The sequence below is a fragment of the Podarcis liolepis genome (assembly GCF_965112155.1).
Source record: "Podarcis liolepis genome assembly, chromosome: 4".
Lineage (NCBI taxonomy): Eukaryota > Metazoa > Chordata > Lepidosauria > Squamata > Lacertidae > Podarcis > Podarcis liolepis.
In genome coordinates this window covers 70,897,626-70,916,977 of record NC_139558.1, presented here as the reverse complement: position 1 = coordinate 70,916,977, position 19,352 = coordinate 70,897,626, and the positions used below count along the sequence as shown (strand labels likewise).

The 19,352-nt window shown below is 41.2% G+C and overlaps 1 protein-coding gene across 9 annotated transcripts in view; it reads left to right on the top strand.

Moving 5' to 3' along the window:
* Positions 1-6,879, top strand: part of ALCAM (activated leukocyte cell adhesion molecule) — a 116,648-nt gene extending 109,769 nt beyond the window's left edge. For all 9 annotated transcript variants that reach the window (XR_014524973.1, XR_014524974.1, XM_083498651.1 and 6 more), the window contains 2 exons: positions 2,876-2,995; positions 4,622-6,879. Coding sequence is in view for 7 of the 9 variants with exons in the window: in XM_083498651.1 (XP_083354777.1) it covers positions 2,876-2,963 (88 nt within the window). In the remaining 2 variants the exon portion in view is untranslated. The remainder of the gene's footprint in view (positions 1-2,875; positions 2,996-4,621) is intronic.
* The last annotated feature ends 12,473 nt before the right edge of the window (positions 6,880-19,352 follow it).

The following is a 19,352-nucleotide window of genomic DNA, read 5'->3' as shown; positions in this document are numbered from 1 at the left end:
TTGTCCACTGGCAGAAAGGACTTCTGCTTGCACAAGAGGGCTTCCCCATTCTACTCTCAGAAGCTTCTCTGGGGGATTCAGGGACCTTCAGGAGCAGATTGGGGGGTACTCAGGGAGCTGCACAGAGTGGAGTCCACCTACAAATAAATGATCAACACAGATTCATTTATTACTACCCAGTCCTGGGAATAGACACAACATTGCTTTCAATGAATCACCACCACAAACAAATTTATTATTCTCCCGCAGAAGACAGTATGCTGAAACTCAGTGGACATACTGTTTCTTTTGATGTCTGTTTACAGCCTGAGCATCATTTTGAGGCTTTGCACTTTACCATACCACTTATTTAGTATGATGCAATATCAGTCCCACCAAGTTGTTTTCAATTGAGAGCAAATGGCCCTTCAAGAAAAGCTTGTCAGGCTTTTCAGACACCTGAGGTCCCATTTGCTGCTCCCCTCCCACTAAGGACCTTATGCAAGTCACTTAAGTAGAGCCCATTTACAAGGACTGCCATTGAATTAATGAGTCATTTTGAAAATTGCTATCCAACTCCAATATAAAAATCTAGCATGATAAAAACTAGTAGGAGGCAGTAATGTTGCCTCATTTTGAATCCTAAGCTCCTAGCTTATTGCTGGGCATAAAGAGGCTGCAGTGGTTAAGGCAAACCTTAACTTTAAGGCAGGAGTTTTGACGTGTGACTATGGATGGTGCAGAACAAATGCATAACAGGACTTGGGAGTTCAATGTTTTGTGGTTCCTGAAATTAGTCCCTATTCCTTTCACTTCCCCAGTTGTCATAAATAGATTCTCTGTTCCTCTTGTTCCCACAGGGAGCAGCTTCATCCCTTCACTTTTGTGCTAGTTTGGTCTATGTGGTGAGAATACCACAGGGAACATGCAAAGCACAATAAGCACCACTATCACAGTGCCAAGAAAAAGCAGCAGAAATATGTTGGCGGAAGAAGATAAAGCCACCTGACTTTGCATGTTTTTATCCTCTCTGCATGGTGAAAGCACCACTCAGAGATAGAATCAGCACAAAAAGAACCTAGGAAACCATCCTTTTGTAGAATAAAGTGGTAACAGAGAAAGAAAAAGAAAACATCATACTCTGCCTAGTCTTGGAAATGTTAAAATGCATCCTGCAAATTCTGGTTGTTGGTGGGTTTAACCATTAGGCAGAACACTTACAGCCTACTTTGCAGCATGCCTGTATATGCTGTTCTCTGTGTGCTATGCATTTGAAAAGTTAAGCCACTTCAGCCTTCTCACCCAAGGCCATGTTGAGCATCTGCAGTCACAACTCTTTTTTCTGCAGAAGAGGTGTGCAGGTGTTAAGCTGCCTTTGACACAAGGGATTTTGCTTGTATCACTTATATGGATTTGTGCATTTACATTTTAAAGCCCAAGTCTTAAAAATGTTATCACACTAATACAGGAGGTCTTTCACTTCACCAGACTCTGAAAGCTGCTCTCACATGTAATGAAAACTTTTGTATGGCATTATGTTTAAGCTACCCTGTTCCTGCACTCAATTAATACATCTACCTTTATAAAAAGGGCACCTTCTGGTTTGAGTGAGTCATGCCTCCTTTTTCTCTTGAATATTCAAGGCATTTCCAGGCATGGGTGCTTACTAGTGTCAGGTATACTCTATCAGACACTCACAAGCCCAAACGGGATTGCACTGATCCCTGCAGGAAAAGCCTGGGTCACTTCAGCACAAGGATACAGTCGTACCTTGGTTCTCAAATGTAATCAATTCTGGAAATCCGTTTGACTTCCAAAATGTTCGAAAACCAAGGCGTGGCTTCCGATTGGCACAGGCACCTCAGAAACAATAGCCAACAGCCACATCAGACGTTTGGCTTCCAAAAAATGTTCAAAAACTGGAACACTTACTTCTTGGTTTTCGGCGTTCGGAAGCTGAAATGTTCAAATACCAAGGCATTTGAGAACCAAAATTCCGCTTTGGAAACATTTGGTTTCCTCTTTAGAAAAGCAAACACCCAATCAAGTGAGCTGCCACAGGGTGGGAGGAGACAAGGAGATAAGAGGCCATAGGCTGCTAAAGGATTAGAACTATGTATTGTAGTGGCAGAGGACCCCTACTCAGAAGAAAGATCATCTGTGTTCAGTGGGGTTTGCTTCCTAATAAGTGTGTTTAGTATCGTTGCTTAAATATGGCCGTGGGGAAAAGGTATTGTAGTGCAAACCTTGTCTTGTAGAAACGGTCATGTGGAGACCTGTACAGGCAGACAAGCTATTCTATACATATGAAGTCACATGGAGATTCCAGTTATATGAAATGGGCCCTAGGTTTTTTTCCCCCTGTTCCCAGTAGCTATCATGCATAATGAATAGAAATCCCACACACAAATTTACTTCTTGTTCAAAAGCTAGTTTAGAAAAGGGTGTGTATTCTTTTTTAAAGTGTTTTGCAAGTCCTCATTCATTATTATTTTTTCCACTGTATGATTTAAACTTCAAAAAGGTTTTTAATGCACAAGGAGGGGTTGCCATGTTGATAAAAACCACTTTGATGTTAGCAACAACACCTTCTCGAGGAAGCATGAAAAAAATCTTGCTAATGAATTTGTATGAAGAAGTACAAATTATTAAAGCAGACATAGCTCAGTCCATGTGTAGATTATAAATGAGGGTGGCAGAAATTTTAAACTCAATTCACACTAAGCATATGTGATGTTATGGCACAGTTCACTACATTAAGCTGTTTCATTTGCTAGCGTAGTAATGTTTGTGTATTGACAGCTGAACTGTAAGAATCCTCTCTCTTGAAAAGCAGGAAACATTGTTCATTGATGCAACAAAGCAAGATGTCACACTACTTTTATTTGCATTTTAGGTCAGCCTCAAAACATGTAGATAAAGACCTTGGAAATATAGAGGAAAACAAAAAGTTAGAAGAAAACAATCACAAATCGGAAGCTTGAGATAGAGAACTTGTCAGTCACCACCATTCCAGGTAGGTGTGAACAATTTCATAATGTTGTCTATCTGTACTCTGTATATGATTTGAATGGCTTTTAGTCTCTGCATTGCTGAAGTGTTTGTAGTATTTACACATCAAGATGAACCTAGGTTTATCTGCTCAACATTTGGAAGGCCTTCAGAAACGCTTTCAGTTGCTTGGGGCTTTCTGTGGTGTTATTTAAAAACAAACAACGGTTATCACCTCACCAAGAGACAAACTGTTATCAATAGAATCTTATCAATTGTTATCAATAGAATCTGCTATCAATAGAATCTATCTTGGACTTCCTAAGACCTCTAAGCACTTTAGCACCACACTGTTCACTAAAATAATGGAAGCAACTCCAGGGCTAAGTATAAACTCCTGGGTGTCTTCTAGGTCAACCAGTGTGCCTGTTTTGACTGGATATGAACTCCTGGTTCAAACAGGCCACTCTGTCCACCACCAATCACTGCAATTTATCTACAGTGGTGCCCCGCAAGACGAATGCCTCGCAAGACAGAAAACTCGCTAGACGAAAGAGTTTTCCGTTTTGGAGGTGCTTCGCAAAACGAATTTCCTATGGGCTTGCTTCGCAAGACGACAATGCCTTGCGAGTTCCTGCTGGTTTCCCCCACCCTTTCCCCCCCTTTTTCTAAGCTGCTAAGCTGCTTATCAGCTGATCCGATCAGCAGATAAGCCGCTAAAAGCCGCTAATAGCGCTAATCCGCTAATCCGTCAATGGGCTTGCTTCGCAAGACGAAAAAACCGCTAGACGAAGAGAATCACAGAACGGATTCTTTTCGTCTTGCGAGGCACCACTGTATATGTCTCTGTACACCAGGGGCTCAGTGCTATTTGTTTAATCTTTTTCTCAAAGGTCAAAAGTTCGAAAGAATATCTAGCAGATTACATGTAGGTTGTGCTACTTCAAAGCAGTAAGTTGGACTGGGTTTCTTCTGATGGCAGTTCTATACCACTGCGAAGAGACTTTCTTTTCAGAAGCCCTGTGCTAGCACTCTCCAGAAACAAAGTATGAATAGATTTTCGGTCCAAAAATACTCATTTCAGAATGAGTAACACCGGGACCAAGACTCAAGAGTTAGACTGTGTACATTAAAAGTACATCCTGGGCTAAGTGTAGTTTACCCCTTATAGAGCTGCAATTTCCAGCACACTTTACAATCTACAGTTACCAATATTTGAGGGTGGGGTGGGGCAAGGATGCTTTAATTGTATGCAAGACAAAGAGCTAAGGCAAAAAAGAGAAGGCAGTCAATGTTTAGGAAAGCCTCAGGAGCAGAGCCTCGGGCAACAGGGCCGGCACTGATCGAGGGCTTGCTCAGCACTGTCATGGCACCTTTATAACTTTTCAAAAGTCAGTCGAGAGATTCAAAACCATTTATGATTTTGGGAAATATTTTTAAGACTTGCTGGCGAATTATAATGCACTCTTCATTGTTGTGCATTTCACGGTGTTCTATGGTAGCCTTCATTTATTTCTTCCTTTTTTATTTTTATGGCATGCATTTTATGTGGGAAAACTAATATCCCTCGCCCCACCCCACCCCCCCCATTTGTGTATTATCATCAACATACAAGTTCATCTTGACTGACCTTGTTTTTTCTCATTTTCAGAGAATAAACATAGACCAACTGAAGCATGAACATGGATTGTATTTAAGATATATACAAAGACATGACAGCTATTCATGGTTCAAGTATTACACAGATCATTCTATCAAGTTTTTGGAGGAATTTACACAGTTATCTCAAGCTTACAAAAATATCAGCAAAACTAATTTTGGCGGCAGCCGTGATAATAGGTCACAAGTTTGTGTTCTGTTTGAATATCTTTTTTTCTTTTTCTTTTTCTTTTTTTGTAAATGTCTGCACTGAAGATTTCTTTTGGTTTGCCTTTATGTAAATTTTTTACGTAGCTATTTTTATACACTGTAAGGCTTTGTTCTGGGAGTCGCTGGTAATCTGATGTATAGTGTAATGTTTTTATTTCCATTGTTTTTTGCACCCTTTAAAGAGGTACATTTCTAATTCTGATTGCTATCAGTAAAGCTCTTACTTTGCACAGCAAGTATCTAATTTATAAGATTGCCTTATGGGAAAATGAGACACTTCTCTCTATGTTTTTCAATCACCACTAAAGGAAAAAGGGGGGAATAAATCTGTAAAAGAAAAATAAGTAAAAGCAAACTAACCGGTTTTTGAAATAATGAACACCTGCTCAACTACAAAGGACATGTATATAATTTACAAAAGGAGAGTAAGGTATTAAACAAGATTCATGTTGTCACGTATACAGATGTCCTACTAACAAGTCTTTTTTAGACAGGAAAATCTTTTTATTGATAGCATTCTGGAAAACTAATTGTTATTGCAATTCCATGATATATAGTGTGAATGACTGAAATTAAGAATTAGTTCTGAAATATTTTTGTTATCCACTGCCTTAAATATTATCTATCTTTTTATTTTAAAAGAAAAAAAGATCAGTTGAAATTGGAAGTTTTTGGGTTTTTTTAAGTGGTCATATCAAAGCTGCATTTTTCCACAAAATAGAATATATATTTTTGTGTGTGTGCGTTTTTGTTAACTACACTACAGATATTGCACCTTGAGATAATTTTAGTGTTTTTAACTGGTACATAATTTATCAAAAAAAGTACATGAAATTGTAACAATGAAATGAAATCTATGTATCTTTAGTTACATTCAAGATTGTAACTTTATAAACCTGTTTTATGCTTGAGAATTTTTTTAGAAAGTTAGCATAAAAAGAAACATTTGAATAGATCGGGGCAAATAGACAGCAGTATTTAGCAGTGCTCTTTTAGCGGAAGAATAGCATCTGGAAGAATGTGCTAGATAATTTTTGATAACGGCAGGAAAATATTACTGGAATGGAAGTTTCTGTTTACAGATTTACGAGCCAGGAAAACAGGAAGATTCTGTAGATTGTGGGGAATTTAAGAAGAAGAAAAATGGAGATGGAAATTAGGAAATGTATTTTGCCACTTAGGGGGGGAAAAACACTGTTGTAAATTTGTAAAATGTTAAATGTCTGGGCAGTAGTGACTGATGTCTTAAATAAAAGCTTCCTGTAGTGTACTGGCATGGATTAAATACATGAAATGTCCTATAAATTCAATACTGTATAAAATATTACAGAAAAAAACTGTTAAAGTCCTCTCTGCATTGGTTAAGGCTTTATTTGGCAGGGGAACAAAAAAAATTAATCTTGGTCAATGTTTAAACCAAAGTTAAAAGGGGGATAAAACCAAAGTCATTTGTTTTGCATGGCAAAGCCATTTATGATATCTTTGTAAATACTGTGGTTTGTTTTTTTCCTTTTCCTTTTCCTTTTTTTTAGAATTTTGTTTTTTTTAAAAAAAAATCTAAAATTTTTAAGCACCTGTTTTCCAAAATAAAATGTGAACACACACAAAAAAAGATTATATATAATTTTGTTTTGGCGTGAAGACATCATTGCTTATAAGAGGAAGATCCAATTGGTGTGAGTACAGTAAAGGGAAAAGACTTGCACTGCAATATCATGTCTTTTAAGTTTTATGAAACGTAAGCATACAAAAGTAGTCCCATTAACAAAAGGATCTCTCCTGATCTGTAAAAGAGCCATGCAACTGACCAGACTTGAAACAAGAGTGGACACCAAAAAATGAGAGTGCTCAACTTCTGCATCCAGTGTCATTATGGGAAACCAAACTCTCACCTTTTGAATTTCTACTGGCCATTCCAATGTAATTCTTGGGGGGGTGTTTCTTCACTGTTGACATCAGACATGTTTCAGGAATCAACAGTACAAATTAATTGTTGCAATTCATGCCTGAAAGACAATAAAAGTGAAGTATGTTTTCACATTCCTGTCTGACATTTCAGTTCAAGTGGGATATTCATACCTGCATGAAATAGCTCAGTAATTTGGTTGGCATGGGTCCTGGTCAGGCAGATGCTTTTGCACATGCATAACTTCAGTCTGTTAGTGCCAAGAGACTGGACAGCTGGGAGTTGTGGTACAGAGAACATTGGGAAGCTCCATGAATGTATTACTCATGCACACAGCAGGACAAAGAGATGGACAAGACAAAAGGGGATAGTAAAGTAGCAGAGAAAACACATTCAGGTGCAACCCAGAGAAAGTAATAGACTCAAGTCCTATGGTAATCAGTGAACCACTGCACACAGTGGAGAACTCAAGTACTATTGTTTCCACTGGGATTTTTTTTTAAGAACTCAACTTTTGCTGGCTTGGGTCTGGCCCATGAAGAGATAAAGGAAAAGGGACCCCTGGCCATTAGGTCCAGTCATGACCGACTCTGGGGTTGCGGCGCTCATCTCGCTTTATTGGCCAAGGGAGCCAGCGTACAGCTTCCAGGTCATGTGGCCAGCATGACTAAGCCGCTTCTGGAGAACCAGAGCAGCGCACGGAAATGCCGTTTACCTTCCCACCGGAGTACCTATTTATCTACTTGCACTTTGACGTGCTTTCGAACTGCTAGGTTGGCAGGAGCAGGGACCGAGCAATGGGAGCTCATCCCATCACAGGGATTCGAACTGCCGACCTTCTGATCGGCAAGTCCTAGGATCTGTGGTTTAACCCACAGTGCCACCCATGTCCCTTGGCTTGGGTCTGGCCCATGAAGAGATAGGGAAGAATAATTATGTATATTGCATACTGGGTAGAAAGACTAGAAAAGAGCTTGGGAAAGGTCCAAGTCTCATGGATGCAAGCTACCCAGAGAACTCTGAAATGCTCTGAACTCTGAAATGTATGAGGCCAGAAACTGGGATGTGCATGCTGCCATACAAGAGCACAGTGCCCCAAAATGGGATGTCCTGATTTAATGGGGGCAGTAGAGCAGTGTTTTTTGATACTTTATGCACCTGTGCATGCAAGTATGGCTGGATGGAAAATGGTAAGCAGGCTTCTTTGACTTCCCTTTCATTCTGTGATTAAAGAATGAGTCTGACTCACGGACAGAGGACAGGGTAAATGCTCAGACGAGGCCTTTGCTGTTTGTAAGTGGTGACAGATGACAAAGAAAAAAATTGTTAAAAATATAGAAACTTAAAAATGGGCTATGTTAAATTCAGTTATTAAAAAGATTGTAGGAAAAGGAAGTACCACATTTGCAAGTAGGTGGTTTGGAGCGACAGGAAGAAGAGAATGGATTAGGCCTTGGAAGTGCAGAAGAGGAGCTTGGATTTGATATCCCGCTTTATCACTACCCTAAGGAGTCTCAAAGTGGCTAACAATCTCATTTCCCTTCCTCCCCCACAACAAACACTCTGTGAGATGAGTGAGGCTGGGAGACTTCAGAGAAGTGTGACTAGCCCAAGGTCACCCAGCAGCTGCATGTGGAGGAGCGGAGACGCGAACCCGGTTCCCCAGATTACGAGTCTACCGCTCTTAACCACTACACCACACAGGGCAATGAAATGGGGCACAAAAATGGGGCTGTGAAGCTTCCTCTCTATTAGGAAAGTGACTTTGGGTCCCTACCAGGTTACAACCTCCAACTTACCAATCGTCGTCACTCGAGCTCCATACAGGAACAGGAAATATCCACAATGGGAGTGAGACGGGGTATGCCATGCAAATCAGCCTCACTGTCCCCAATGCTTTCTACCCACTTCCACTTGAATGAGAGTAGAACTCTCCCTGCAACCAGAAACCCAGATAAAAGAAGCTTCCCAATCGTGCAGCAAATTCTACTCATGTTGAAATGAATGTGCACAGACGCCCCCTCCAGACTTTAGAAGCAGGAAAGTTAGGGGCTCAGCAGACACAGATGTTGATGAAATGGGTGCCATGTGCTGCCCAAGGCTCCTTACACAGCTCGTTCCTTGTTCAAGTATATGCAGCCTTTGGGGGCAGGGCCTCAGGCTCCTAGCTAGAGTGCTACATCTTGCTTGGGCATAAGGCCTGAACAGGGTTTTTTTTCAAAGATAGATGGCTTAATAATTCTCAATAATTTAGTGCCTTTATCTAGCTCACTCTCTAGTCTACTGCATTTTGCACCTTTTCTCAGGGCAGCCTACACAATGGCATTGTATCTACTAAAAGCAAACTCAGTGTTCCAAATTCTGCTCCTTACATAGCCAAAATGGCACAAGAGAGAGTGGTCAGCTGGTTTTGGGGAAGTGCAAAATGGAGGAGGAGGAGGAGGAGGAGGGGGAGGAGGAGGAGGAGGAGGAGGAGAAGAAGAAGAAGAAGAAGAAGAAGAAGAAGAAGAAGAAGAAGAAGAAGAAGAAGAAGAAGAAGAAGAAGAAGAAGAAGAAGAAGAAGAAGAAGTGGTGTGAGGGGCTGAGCCTGTCAAGAGAGAAATATAGAGTGAATTGAATAGTGTCCTAGAAGGCAGCACTGATGGATTAGCTGTAAAGCTGAACAGGAACACACCACCCTACAACATTTTGTTGCAGAACATAGTAGTATTCCATATAAGCCTATGGCCACACTAAAGATGTCATTTTGATCCATGCTGCTTTTGCGTCTATCTGCTCCCCCTTTGCATCCTGTATCCTTAATGTATTGAATCAATCTATGGTTAATCAGACTCTTCCCCAGGGATGCCTGGCAACAGGGCTGATTTTGATTGCCCTCCTCCCATCAGTCTCCAATAACTCTGGCAAGAACTGTGAAATTGTGTATCCACAAGTATCGATTGTATTTGCTTTTAACAAAACACTGTCTGTATTCATTACAAGCCCGAGTGGTCTTTGAGTTATTTCTCTTTGATCCAGATTATGGGATTTCCCCATAAAAACTGCAGTGATGGGAGAAGTTGCAGCTGGTCTGATTTCCCCACCTATGCAAGTTTTAAAGGCACAGAAACCCATGTGGCTTTTATTATAATTAAATTTTATATTATTTATATTCTGCTACATTCCACAGACTCAGAGCTGCTAACAACAGGTTGTACTAAATGTTAATAGTGCTGCAAGTTTAAGTGGGATTGGGTGATAGTTTCTTTGGAGCTCTGCCTAGGAGGGAGATAGTTCTTCACTCCCAGGTTTTAGAGGGCCCAAGCAGCAGCATGTCAACTGAGACCTTTGGAAAAGGTGGCACAAAGTAGGTTGGACTGCAAGCAGATTTTGGCCCACCAGTGTAGACAGTGTGGCAATGATATTCTTCGACAAGAAAAGTGACTAAATATTCCATATGTATCCTCAGCTGTTGCTATTGTGGCTTGTGAAGGCCAGGTTACATTACAAATATAACAGACTTCCTTGCAACCTGGATCCTGTGGCCAAGGTTATATTCCTTAAGAGCAATTACCTAAGCATCCAAAATTTGCAAAACAGGAGAAGAAAGTTATATACAGTGGTACCTCGGGTTACAGACGCTTCAGGTTACATACGCTTCAGGTTACAGACTCCACTAACCCAGAAATAGTATCTCGGGTTAAGAATTTTGCTTCAGGATGAGAACAGAAATCGTGCAGCAGCGGCGCAGTGGCAGCAGGAGGCCCCATTAGCTAAAGTGGTACCTCAGGTTAAGAACAGTTTCAGGTTAAGAACGGACCTCCAGAACGAATTATGTTCTTAACCCAAGGTACCGCTGTACATAAAAAAAAGGAACGTGGGCTATTTGTAACAGATTGAGGAGAGGAGAAATCGAGCAACACCCACCCACACACCAACACGACAATGCTACACATAAGTATCAAATTGGGATTAATGAAAGTAGAATCTATAACAAAGAACTGTCACCAAAATATAACAACAATTCCACTTTATATTAGTACCAGTAAAGTTCCCAGCAGGCACCAAACAAGGCTGTATTCTTGACCCCACATCTATTTAATCTATTTTTGAAAGATATGAAACAACATCTACTCGTTGTGAATGGCCACCCTCCTAGGTTAGGGCCTAAGGCAGTGGCCATTCTTTTATATGCAGATGACACTTTCCTCTCCTGCACCAGAGTTGGGCTCCAAAGGTTTCTAAAAGCATTCTTTCATTACTGCCAAGGAAATCACCGAGCAATTACTAAAAATCCAAGATCTTGGTATTTTTAAAGAGTTGGCATCCATCTAAACCAGGCTTCCTCAGCCTCGGCCCTCCAGATGTTTTTGGCCTACAACTCCCATGATCCCTAGCTATGGTCAGGGATGCTGGGAATTGTAGTCTCAAAACATCTGGACTGCCAATTTTGAGGAAACCTGATCTAAATGGTGTATTGTGATCAAGAAATCGAACAAGTTAAAAGCTTTAAATACTTAGGGATCACCTTTTATTACAATCTAAAATGGGTGACCCATCGTAACAGGATAACCAATTCAGCTAAATGCTCTGCAGAAAGAATTAAATGATTCTATTTTTTTATGGTAACCAGAATGTGCCTGCAGTGGTTAGGTTAGGACCTATAGCACAAAAAAACTTTTGCAACTGCTTTATGGGATTCCCTTATGGATAACTGACTTTAACAACAAAGTTAAGGGTGTGCAGGCATCCTTCTTCCGACAAACCATGGGAGTTCCAAAATGTTTCTTCTATCTGGCTATATGTGCAGAGTTAGGCCAGCATCTCTTAGAATCTAGGGGCTGGATTATGACTGCCAAATACTTGTTAAAAATTCACTTTAATACAGACCTCTTTGTTGAGAAATATACATAATTTTACATGGTTTTCTCATGTTGCCCTCAAACTCAGGAATATAGGGATTCCAATAGATTCCCTTCTTCTATAGGAATGGTCACAAATTTTCTCCCTCATCAAGCAGAGACTGCTAGACCATGAGATCCAAAAGCTCTACCCCTCCCAGCCTTTTGCATGTTCATCTGCTTACTTAGGATTGCAGCCCCACCATGGAATAATGCCTAATTACTTTTATAATTTATATACTCCATCACATAGCTTTTGCACTAGCTCGTCTAAACGCATTCCCCTCATCTGTTTTGTTCAGAAGGTTTCAAAAAAAAACCACACAAAAAAGCCCTTCCGGAACATAGTCCGCTCCTGTAATAAGAAAACACCAGGTACAATACATCACTTGTTTTTGGACTGCCCTCTTCTCGACACCCTTCACAAAGATCTCCCTTACAGCTTTAAAAAAACACCACGGATTTACAAAGAGTCTGTAATCCAATATTTGTTGAAGGATGATACGCCCGGAACAAAGAAGATTGTTTCGGGGTATCTAGCAGAGATCTTTAAAGCTAAAGCTAAAATTGCCTGATTTATTCAGTGGTGGCTATCCAGTCTTTTCTATATTGCATGTCTTTGGATTATTAATGTATTTACATGACTTTGTATGGTTTTATTGTTTAAACTTATGCCAATAAAGGCCAATAACATCAATAACATCCGAAACCCAGCAGACTGCACTTCACCACCGGGGTTAGATACCTGTGGTGCTCCTGACGACCCTCTCTATCTTAGGCAGCTAGCACTTATCTTTCAGATTCTGTCCCATGCAGATTTCCTCAGCACTCCTCTCAGAGCAGTCCCCCCAGACTTCTCTCGTCCACTTTTGGAATTATGCCCTGTCCCTGGCACAATCAGAAGCCTCCTCCTCCTCCTCCTTCTCAGTCCCCCTTCTCACTAGCCCAGTTGCTTGTCGATGACTGCCGACTCAATCTGTTGCTTAGCAACTTGGGGAAAAGGGGATCGTCAAGGCAAGCTGCTTCATCTTTGTTTCAAATGAAAATCAGCAAGTGAGTCCTGCTACAAAATGTTGCCAGATAGATAGATAGATAGATAGATAGATAGATAGATAGATAGATAGGCATCCCCCTTCCAGGACACAGTGTTTCATTCTTCCTCCCTCGCCCATGAAATGCTCACTGAAGATGCTCAGTTCTTGTTTGGCTACTTCCCTGTATGTCCTTCCCCATAAAACAATAGTTAACCCTCAAAAGGTGTATCCTTTTATGGAACCTTGAAGATATCAGGCTCCGTATATGCTTAACATTTCTCCCATGCTTGGCGAAAGGAATCAATCATGTATGCTTTATACAAAATGTAACCATGATTAAGTATCCTATAGTCACATGTGCGCAAGTGTTATCAGTTTACTTTCAGACAAAAAGCTACATTTTTATGGAACTACACAGAATTCTTCGAAAAGTTAACTATAAAAATATCCAGGAAGCCTTTGCCAAGGTAGCCAGCTTTCATACGTATTGCTTTCTCTCTTTTTCAAGTGCAGGTAGATAATTGCCTGGGCACAGAGTGTTGTAGCGTGCCAAATACCACACACTGGATTATGAACAGTTGCAATGATCCAGGAGCACGAGATCTTCATTCAACTCATTTGAACATTTAAATGACAAAATCAAATCGTAGCAATAACTCATTAAACATTGCTAAGAGAGCAGGAGAACAGCACTCTCTCAGAGCTTATGAGCCACAACCTCAACTGCTGCAAATTAGCATGAAGCTAACAGTCAACAATTTGATCCTAAATGATTTTGCAAATTTGCTCCAATTGAGCATCAAATCATGCCATGAATTTCTAGATTAAAGGAACAGGGAGTCTGTGTGTTCATAAAGCGAGTGTGTAGCTTCCCTTCCACACCCCACTGTCAATATGGACACTATTTGAAAGCAGGGTTGCAATTGCAACACGTTTTTCCCCCTCTTCCCCAAACGACCAGAGGGATGTGCTTTTCATTTTGAAATTAAGCCTTCTTGTAAACAAATCCTTCTTCAAATGTGGCATGATAGCTAGTTTGGTAAACAAAGTATTATACACTCATTCTATTTACAGCAAATCTCAGAAGGTTTAAAAGGATTTAGGATTCATCTCTCCAAATTAACACACATTCTGATTAGAAAAGTTACGTTATGGCACGATGCATCTTGCATTACAAGGGAGCTTTCCTAAAATGAAAGATAGAAAGAAAGGGTATGGCATCTCTTTCCTGACTTGCCATCCCCAGCCCTTGTAATTAATCTGTCAAGCACGACAGCTTAAAAACCCGAGTTTAACACTTTGACATATCTCAGATTTTAAACAGCAACTTTACTTATCATTATTATGATGACTAATGCAAAGCTATTTGTTGGGAGATGGGAAGGAATGGAAGCACATCAACGAAAGCATTTTGCCTCGTTTACATTCAGGGCTGGCTCTCCCAAGGTGGTACAGAATTCAACTGTGATCGTTTCTCATGTTTTTATTTGTGTGCAATTGGATGGAGAAGGGGTGCTTGGTACAAGAGGAGTGATGCTCTTAAGACATCCCAGTGGCCATTCCTTGAAGGATGTGCCTGTTCAGTACACAGGACTAAAGGACTCATTTCACCCAGTGAAACACTTGTGCAAAACACATGCCTATTATTTTATAAAGCCCCAATCATAGAACTGTAGAATTTGAAGGGACCACAAGGACCATCTTTTCCCCCAAGTGGGGCTTAAACCCATAACCCCGAGATTAAGAGTCTCATGCTTTACCAGCTGAGCTATCCAGCATCAGTTTAAATTTTTTTATCTTGCTTTTATATTGTTAAACACAACCGGGGAAGAGCTGATCTCATATTTGGCAACTTTCAGTTTGATCGACCCATGTAGAAATTTATGTCTCAAGGACTTGCTTCCTTTCACAGGACGAAAAGAAAATCTAAGCCGCTCACTCGTCTGCACTAGCAGCACCACTTGCCAGTCATTAACTTCCCTCTCTCAGATCTTGAGAAGCCTATAAATCTTTTTTTCCCTTGGACTCATATTTGGGATTTTTTAAAAATCATTTATCTTCACTCGTGGTGCAAATTCTCCCCATCCTTCCCTACACCTCCCTCCGCTCATTTGTCTTCTTCTAAGCTGATCTCTAATTTGTTTTGCTTTTTTCAGTTTAATGGTCAAACACTGTTAATTAGACAATCTGGGAGTCTCCTTTCCAAAAGAAAGAAAGAAAAAAGTGATTGGCACAGGCAATTAGACTCAAAGTGAGGGCACACCAGGTGGATAAAAGCTCCCCATTACGAGATGGCACAAGGAGGAGGGAGGGGGAGAGAAAGGAAAGATGGAGGGGGGTGAACACACATTGACAGGAATGACAGCCTGAAAGTAGCACAGAGACAGGAGAGCCGTGCAACCAAAATTAATCACGTTCACGGGAGAATATTGAAAGGAAATTGGGCTGCCAGGGCTTCGTTCCCACAGTGGATCAATAGCAAAAATAATCACAAGCCAAAGAGCATGAGATTACATTTAAAATGGGCAGAATAGAAAAGAACTCCCAAGGATGTAGAAGTATGGAAAAACTTAATCTTTTTGCAATTATTGGTCACAAGGGCTCAAAGGTCTTATGGCACATAAAGTGGCCTAGAGACGCCAATGTGTGGTCTGTCACAAAGAGATGCACGTAGAGGCAGTACAAGTTCGGGAGGGTTTTTTTCTCTCCGGTACTGGCCAGAATTGCAAAAACCAGAACCTTACAGATCCCCAGTTCCACCTCAAAGCTCAAGTCACTATTGGTCCAGTTCTGATGGATTTGGCTGGTTACTTACAAAATTGATCAACTCTTTGTTTTGCTTTTAACACAAAAGTTAAAGGCAATTGAGGAATCATTCCACACATCCACAGGGCTTGCATGGCTTTAGATTCATCAGGATAGGTTTAGAGGATAGGCACTAAAGTAGAGCAAACAGTACAGCAACAGCCGTAATGTAAGAACATAAGCACAGCTTGCAGGATCAGGCCAAAGGCCCATCTCAGTTCAGCATCCAGTTCTCAGGTTGGCCATCCAGATTCCTGTGGGATACCCACAAACAGGACCCAATCACAGGTCCACAGGGCAGGCGATTCATTCAGGTTCCCCTGACCTCCAGGGAGGCTTTTCAAGCTGCTGCAGGAGGGAGAGAGAGCCAGTTTATTTTCTTACTGCGAACGTCCTTGAGTTAACGTTGGACATAAAACCTATGGGATGCTTTTGAGATGCTCCTTAAAGAGCAGGGAAGTGGGGAGTCTGGGAATATCTGAAGGAAATGAGTTCCAAACTGTAAAAAGGCAACATCAACAAGCTAATATTGTGCATCAAACTGCAAAGCTGAATCTAGAAGCTGGGCACCAGTTCTGAAATTATACACAAACGGTTTATTTTAGTGGGTTTGTATGACTGCATAGATAGCAAGTCCATTGAAGTTACAGTACATTTCAGCTTAGCAGTTGCTTAATATTTCTAAACTGCTTTAATATCTCTGAAGATACCACTAAAACTTTTATTGGTTCTTTTATTCAGGTTTCGTGTGGCATCTTTCTGTTAGTTTGTTTTCCATCTAAATTGAAACATCTTGTTTTATTGTTTGTGATTTTTATTCTTTGATAACCCTAATATTGCTTTTTTGGTTGCAAAGTTAGCTTCAGGGCTTTCCCCCATTTTTTAAATGGAAAGGCAAGACAACACATTTATTTAAGTATATTAACCCTTTTATTGGAGATGAGCAGAACTATTTATTGTTCACAAAAGTATGGGCGAGGCAGAGCAGAGATCTATAGACTACAAGCACCAGAGCATTTGCACCTGCTAGTGAAGATCACCAGACCACTTTTTCTAATGAAGTTCAGTACAGACCAGAACTTTTTTATTTTAAAAGTATTTTAAATCAACGTGCAAGTCTTTTGGGGTCGTATTTTGTGCTCCTTTATTGCCTGTTGCTTTTGCTGCTGTTCAGATATATTAAAAAGTTTTACATGGTTTCAGGTGCTTAAAAAAAAAAAGCAGAAGGGGAAAGGCATAAGCTTCATAAAACATAGATATAATAGGTAGCTGCGGGGCAAGATATTTGTTACAAAACACAGATTTCCAATTATGTCACTAATCACTGAGTAATCAGTACAAGCTTCAACATTAATTAATAATACAATCCTAATGACATTATGCTAAAGTCCTATGCAGTTTGAGACACGAAACTGAATAGGACCTCTGCATAATGTCATTAGGATTGATTTGCACTCTGAGATGAGAGTTAGCTAGACAAAGCAGGAAATCTATGGTTGGTTCATATGCATGTCTAAATCACTTGATTTCTGATCACTTGACAATAAATTCATTGCAACCAGCTCCATTAGACGTCACTATTGCCCTGTTCAAGCATTTAAAATCACCCCGTTGCATGAGGACATATTGTGGAATGGCCCTTACTGGCCTGCCATGATCCTGCACCATAAGCACATTGGGGGAATACTTCCAACAAGGAAACCCACCTGAGATGTGTAGGCTCTCTGTGTGATCTGGAGTCCTGCAGCTGGCAGGAGTCAAAGCAGCAATGACAGGACCAGAAGGCAGTGTCTGGTTCTCTTCCTTGTAATGCTGTGAATTTAACACCTCAATAGAACCTTGGTCTGCTTACAAAAGCTTTCACCAAGCTGGTGCCCTCCAGATGTTGTTGGGACTATAAAGGCCATCAGCCCCAGCCAGCAGTGTGTTGTAGTCCAACAACATCTGGAAGGCAACAGGTTGGTGAAGCTTTGCTTAAGGAATGTGAGAAATTAAAATTTCCACACATAACAGAAGTCGCCATTGATGCTTCAGTCACAAAGTGTTGACCATTCATATGGGAACCATCCCTTAGGCTTAGGCTGAAACCCTCCATCAACATCGCTTCCTCCATCATCTGATTTGAGGATTAGCCAGATGCACTCACCTGCAAGCTGGTTACTGCCTCATCCTCCAGACAAATCTGTTTATCATGCTGAAAATAAGACACATCCATGTGTACTTTCTTCTTCCCGTGTGTTTTTTGTTATATTGGCCAGTTTGAGGGTGCAAGCTGGTGAGGAGCGATTCATTCAGTTCAGAGTGCTTTACAGGACCGTAGAGGTTATGAACACAGAATTACATCAACATCACATTTTCCATCTAAGGTTCCCAACATGGGGCACACGCCCCACAGGGGGGCAATTTGATTTTTAAGGGGAGCAATTTGAGAATGAGTTATTAATAGTGAATGGCCTTTTAGGCTTTCTCCATGTGAATTATATGTCATGGGGGGGGGGCACCAGGATTTTAGAGATGCTTAGGTGGGGCATGGCCAAAAAAAGGAACCACTGATCTAGAAGGTGCTTGAAGCAATATTGTCACAACAGAAGACTTGCAATTAAACAAAAGGCATGCAAGAGGCATGCATTTAAATCTTTTAAAGTATCTAACCCTCTTGAACTTTGCAGCCCCCACAATGCTTCCTTTTCCCCTGCACAAGCCTTTTAAGAGAAACCTTAAACACTGGTCAGGAGGGGTTGTGGACCAGTGTTTTCAGAAAAGAGTGCAGCAGCTGAAAGGAGTTTGAAACTTCAATTTAAAAAAAAAGCTCTTGAAAAGGAAGGCCAGCTCTTTAGCACAAAGAAAGGGAAAGAGACAAGGTCTGCTTGAAGAAGAGCCAAGCCCTTGCAATACATAGTAATGCCTGTGCTCTTGAGACAATGAGAGGAATGTCACGGCCTTCACCTCTCAGTTGAACTCTTCATTATGGGACAGTTGACAGAGCTGCAGCTTTCCTTCTAAGTCAGTTGATTTAATTTATGATATGAGCCATGGGACAAGATGTTTAACTGAAACTAATGAGAGGATGCAGACTGAAATCAATAGCATAGGTGAGCCGGGGCTTTTGTTCCGTCCAGCCTTTCTTCTTTCCCATTGTGTTACCCCATATATATTAGGTATTGACTACCGCTGCTGAAGGCAAACATTTCAAATAACTCGAAATGAAACAGACAGCTTACTCTGTCCAGATGCCAATACGTCTTTTACTCAGGCATCTTTCACAAAAGCACAGAGCCAGGCACGAGTTTTGAGTGTGCGGATAGACATATTTACTTCAAAATTCAGTACACGATTCATATGCAACACAAGTTTTTAGAAGAGTGGCCTGGTTAGTCTACTGCAACAAAAACAATGGAAAACCTGTTGCAGCCTAGCATTTTATTGCAGTCTTCGTTTTTGTAGATTGTGGCCTAACTTTGTCAGATGAAATGGTCTAGACTAGTGCTTCTCAAGCTATCTGAACATTCAGGTAGGACTTTTTGAGGGTGCAGGTAGCTACAGAGGGAAGTAGGAACCAGTGGCATAGCGTGGGTTGTCAGCACCCGGGGCAAGGCAAGTAATTTGCGCCCCCTAACCCCTAACCTGCCGCCGCTGCCAGCTTCTTCTTGCTGCTGTCTGGTCTGGTCTGGTCTGGTGTGGTTCTCTCCCACGCTCAGCGCTGCGCTGGGCGGCCGCTGCACTGTCCCTCGCCCAGATAGTCCCTCACTCTCTCTCCGCACCGCACGCCTGGCACCCACCCCCTCCACAGTGGGCGGCGACCCAGCGGCTTGGATCGGATTCGCACAGCCAGCACTGCAGTGAGTGAGAGTGAGTGAGCCAGGTAGGGGCAGAGAGCTGAGAGTGCGA